General features: G+C 43.3%; 1 protein-coding gene across 1 annotated transcript in view; it reads right to left on the bottom strand.

Moving 5' to 3' along the window:
• The window catches only part of LOC101848698 (transmembrane protein 168-A), an 18,298-nt gene that overhangs the window by 6,468 nt on the left and 6,548 nt on the right, over positions 1-5,282 (bottom strand). Inside the window, exons 2-3 of the mRNA XM_013089132.2 lie at positions 1,599-2,811; positions 574-802 (exon numbers count right to left, since the gene is read on the bottom strand). Coding sequence (XP_012944586.1) covers positions 574-802; positions 1,599-2,715 — 1,346 coding nt within the window. The 5' untranslated portion in view covers positions 2,716-2,811. The remainder of the gene's footprint in view (positions 1-573; positions 803-1,598; positions 2,812-5,282) is intronic.

The raw sequence follows: 5,282 nt of genomic DNA, 5'->3' as shown, positions 1-5,282 counted from the left end.
GGGGTATTTGAGCTAGGGTTAACATGTCTTACTCAAGGACACATCCCAGTGCCCACCGACCTTAACCCTGTATCACCGACACTTGCTTGACATTATTTTTGAGTCTGAATTCACTACTCAGTCGGCCACCAGAGCCCCCCGAATCATTATATTGCTGGGCACTGTGATACAGTCAGCACAGAGTGTCAGGACTACAATCCCAAGAAGGATGAGAATTTTCAACAGTCCTCATTAAGATATTTATTCTCCCTGCCAACAATGCTGACAGGTACTGAGCCTTCAGAACAACCAATTTCATATCTAACAGAAAGTCGAAAAAAAAAAAGACACTCCAATCTACAGCCTAAATTATGCACTTTAATTTTAAAGCAAGTACATTCAAACCTGTCTGGACGACCACCAGTCCAAGACAAACGGCCATTTCCCATTTCCCCCCCTTGTGTTTTTTAAATGTTATAATGACACTATGTAATACGCCCATATGCCTAGGACAACCACTTTTCTCCTCAACTATGGGTGGCCGTCTTCGATGATTTCAACGGAACAACAATGTCGCAATAAAATGACACTCACCTCAGAGCAGTGACCGGCGCAATGACAGCATAACCTGTGCAAGTCCCGCCCAAGTTGTCCCCGAGCTCCCAGAACAGACTAACCACTGCTGCCTCCAGGGGGACCACAATGAACGTCATGGCCAGGCTGTATGGAGTTCGAGTCTCAAAGCCCACAGCAAACACCAATATAGTTGTGACAAGAGAGACAAATATGATACGCTGGGACACTAGGCCAAAGTATCGTAGGCCTGTGGAAAGATTATTGAAAAAAGACTGTAATTTCAATAGCACACTTCATAGCAAAAAAATAAGACTAAAGTAACTCACACAAAAAAATATGCAAAGCCCCCCCCCCCCCCAAAGCTTCAACTAACCAACTAATCCTGGCTGGATACAGAATGATGAGTTATCACCAGATACCATAGTCAAAAGCTTTAAGACATATTGAAGCTCCCCCCCTTCCCCACACACACATTATATATTAAAAGAAAGGACTTTGAAAGGGGAATTTGAAAAAAAAAGTCTCTGCAGATCAAACTGAGAGAATTATTTCAGAAAGCCTTGACTGGAACAGTTCGGGTATATAGGGAGCAATGTAGTCGAGCCTGAGATATAGCACATCACAGTGACCACGTAAAAGCTGAGCTAGTTTAGTTTTAGTAGAGGTTTTATGGCACTCGCAACTGCGTAAGGTCATAGGAGCGCCAGAAAATTAGGTGTTACAAGAGAGTAACAAACATAAAAAGAAGAAGGGGAGATAAGGACGATAGATGTTTGATAGGAAAGAAGAAGCAAACCACACCATAGCACCCACCAACCACCCACAAAGCTGAGCCAATCATTCAGCTCTTCATACTGAATGAGCTAAAAGGAGAAGATAAAGAGCAACATGAAATTCTGAAATAGCACGCACAAACCATCATTATAAAAGTAAGAAAGGAAAAGGGCAAGTTACAGCCCTGTTTTACAACAACATGTAGAATCATGTGTATTCAGGAGAATATATACAGCAAAACTAAACAGAACATGAGCAGTTCCCCTTACCTTTGGCAGCCATGATGCGGTTGAAGCTGCGCCTCTCGTCAGCACTGGCATTGCACTCGGTGACCTTCCCCATGAGCTTCCAACAAGTGAGAAAGGTCATGAGGTGGAACATGAGCCACATGAGGCCCAGCAGCATGTAGAGCGGAAGCACGATGTACCACTCCTTGTGCTTCGTCACGCTCTGACCCACAACCAGCACCAGCACCAACTCCACCAGGAACAACAGAAACAAGAACAGGTACCTCATGAGACGGCTCTTGTTGAACACAGCCCTCCACCTGTCAATCATGGAGAGCCCGCAGAAATAAAAATCAATCACTGCCTGGAATGCATGCCGGCCCACAAAGCAGGTGAGGGCGTAGATGTTCGGCTTCACTTGCAATGCGGGGAAAAACAAAAAGATGCCGACAAAGATGAAGGCGAGGAAGCTGAGGAGGCCCATTATAGATTTGAGCCTCATGGCAGATATGTGGAAAATGTAGGCTAAGGTGTAAAGGCTGAGGGCCACGCTGTCCACCCCTTTGACCAGACTAGCAATGATGAGCCCCACAGACTCCAGACCCTCCGAGATGGTCAAGAGCCGGGCTTCTACGGGCTGCAGCTTCAGCAATCGTTCCAGAATATTCCAACACCAGCCCAGCACCATGCTGGTCACAAAGGTAGCCTCCATGACCTCTTCTGTGACCACATACTGGAAGGAGGGGTTGTCGCTGAATGCTAAGATCCCAATGAGGCAACCCACCCAGACGTGAAACAAAGCACGGCCAAGGTTATCCATCCCAAAGTAATATTGGAGAGCAATGGATATGGCGAACACAAAAGCTCCTAGAATGGCGATCAGTGAAATGGCAAATTCCTCCGTGAAGGACCACTGTGTGTAAAGGCCGAGTCCCAAGGCCACAACGAGCACGACCTCAGGAATGAAACGGAAGTATACTAGACCCGTTTGGGCATTGGTGTTTTTAATTCCAGCCATCGTTGACGCGTACATATGAACTAAAAAGTATTTAATTCTTGACAAAGCACGAGAACTCCACACATTCACTCTATTCTTATAGTAGAGACACCTTTTCCGCTTGATGAGATGCTTTAGGGATGAAATTCTAATCCTGTGCATTTCAGCACTGCTCCAGGACGATCATTCTTTTGTTTTACATGTAGATGAAAACAATTCTTGTCCTTGAAAAACTGTACAAACACTTGATACTCATACCTGTGGGGGGGGGGAGAGAAAAAAAATTCAGCTGAGAAATAAAAAATAATTACAACAATTTACAAGCTCTTGATATACATAATATAATCATAACAGGGTCCACAAAACCATTCTACCTTTTAAATTATCAAAATACAAGTTTATGGGGATGTTAACGTTACATACATACAAGCACATTGGTCTAATTTTTGCCTACAGATTGACATTTAAGACATGAAAGATTTCAGAACTAGTCTGATGATAGAGTCAGTTGGAAAGATCCATGGAAGGTTAGGTGTAGATCTTCCCTACCAGAATCTAAGATCAGGAGTGTGGCTGAAAGACAGTGCCAGTGAGAAGGAGCCAAGGTGTAGCAGTAGAAAGGCTGCAGAGAAAGAGTCAGGAGCCCAGAGGAGGGGGCAATGGAGGTGAGAGAGTGGGAGCAGAAAAAAGAAAGAGGAGACGAAAGCAGACAACATAACATTGCTAGAGAGCAGGAAAGGAGGTGAAAGGAGACAATGTTAGAGAAGAAAATTTTCCGGTGGCTACCCGGATTCAAACCCGGGACCTTTGAATGAGAGGCCAACACCTCAACCTCTAGGCCATGAAAGTCCCCTTTTGAGGCTCTGTTACGGATTTGGTTGAAAGACTGGAAAAGGTTTGGGGTACTGCTTGGGGGTGAAAAAACTTTTTTTCAATTATTATTTTTTTAGTTAGATCTAGAATCTAGGTCTAGATCTTTAACATTGAGACGATCAGTGTCAGGGGCGAAGGCTGACTTGTTTGACAGGGTAATCAAAGTGAGACGGGACCAGATAGGGCCTGAAGATATCACTAAGAATCTTACTCGAGGCGGCAACACTGAGTTGTGAATTGTGAATGAAAACTACAAATCCTGAATTTATGTTGTATGCATGTTCAACCGCTAAAATAATCGGGAAAGTATCTCATTAAATACTTATCCCAGCAAACATAAAATTCATCTTTAGATGTGGATACACAAACACAAAGCAACGAAGCAGAGAGGTCAGTACTACACTACAGTATGTAATACCAGTGAGACTAAACTCTTTGGTAGAACATGACAATTAATAATTTTTTCATTTCACATTTGGCTGTTTTTGGATAGCTTTTTGCGGCCAGGAGCCGGTGTCATAAATCGAGGTCACGATCTGATTATAAGACTGTAAAAAGTCTAAGAAAAAAAAACAAGCACTCGCGGCAGTCAACATATTAATTAAATTACGAGTTAGTTCCCCTCACATCCGTGAGATAGACTCGACCAGTGTAATAGTTCGCTTACATAATCAGTGCTTGTGACTGCTTATAACTGTGGCCCAAAAGGAGTGAACAGGGTATATGTGGCAATGAAACAGTTTTGACTGTTGCACACATGTTCCGTTCAACTCTTTTGGTAGACTCTTCCAGCCTCACTGTGTAAGCTTACTTTTATCAAAGCTTGCGACTGCTTATGGAGTGGCACGATAGGGGTGAACAGGCTATTTCTGTGGCAATGAAACCGTTTTGAATGTTAGGCATACTGTTCATCGGTGATTATGAGCGTCTTTTTACATTTAATTTATGAGACTTACGCCTAAGGGTGAATTTGACAGTGGCAATGTTTCAAAATTTAGGAAGGGAAGCAGTGATTATTTGATAGACGCTTCGCCTCTGATCAGTGTTGAATCCCAACATCCCATAACTCAAAATAAACGAAATAAAAAGGGCGGAATTGGAAACGAAAAAAGCGGTTAAGAATAATAAGTGTCCAGAATATTTTCATCCTGGGTGAGAATACTCACACCGCGATTCAAAAGCAGAGTGAACACACACTGAGACTGGTTCATTATTTCACTTTTCTGTGCATTCCTCCTCTTTTTTTTGATCTCTTAACAACACCTGCTTTGACAAAAAATACATTCAGCTAAGTACAGGAGCTCAGTTCACACTATGTCGCGATGAACCACCTTACTTCAATCAAAGGGAAGGACTTCCCGTAACGAGTGACTACCCCAACAAACACAATAAAGAAGAGACCTTTAACCCTCCTAACCCAAACCCTCTATTCTACTCTGTCTCATTGTGGTCGCTCTTTACAGAAGTCCTCCCAATCAAAGCCTCTCCCCTCTGGGGGTGGGGGCTTGGGGAGGGGAATTTTCAGTTCTCATCCATTGTTTATACCATTACTAAAAGGGCATTAACTGCTCTGCCCTGCCTGTGATTTCATGCTGCCTGTTTTCACTTTCTCAGTACATGATAAACAAAGGCCTTCGATAAACAAAACAGAAACTACACGACATCATGCAATTAGGACATGTATGAGTATGAGTGTAGTGTGTGTATGTGCCTGTTAGCTTCATTTTCAACAACTTGGCCTTGGCTGTTTTCCACCATTCTGGTATTTTAGTTTGGAAGTGGCTATTCTCACCCAGGGTGAGAATAGAAATACGATCTACCTCTCACCCCGGGTGAGACTTGCCAGCGTAGGCTAT

Source organism: Aplysia californica, unplaced genomic scaffold (genome assembly GCF_000002075.1).
Source record: "Aplysia californica isolate F4 #8 unplaced genomic scaffold, AplCal3.0 scaffold00879, whole genome shotgun sequence".
Classification (NCBI taxonomy): domain Eukaryota; kingdom Metazoa; phylum Mollusca; class Gastropoda; order Aplysiida; family Aplysiidae; genus Aplysia; species Aplysia californica.
The sequence above is the reverse complement of the archived record's forward strand: the minus strand, read 5'-3'. Positions and strand labels throughout refer to the sequence as shown.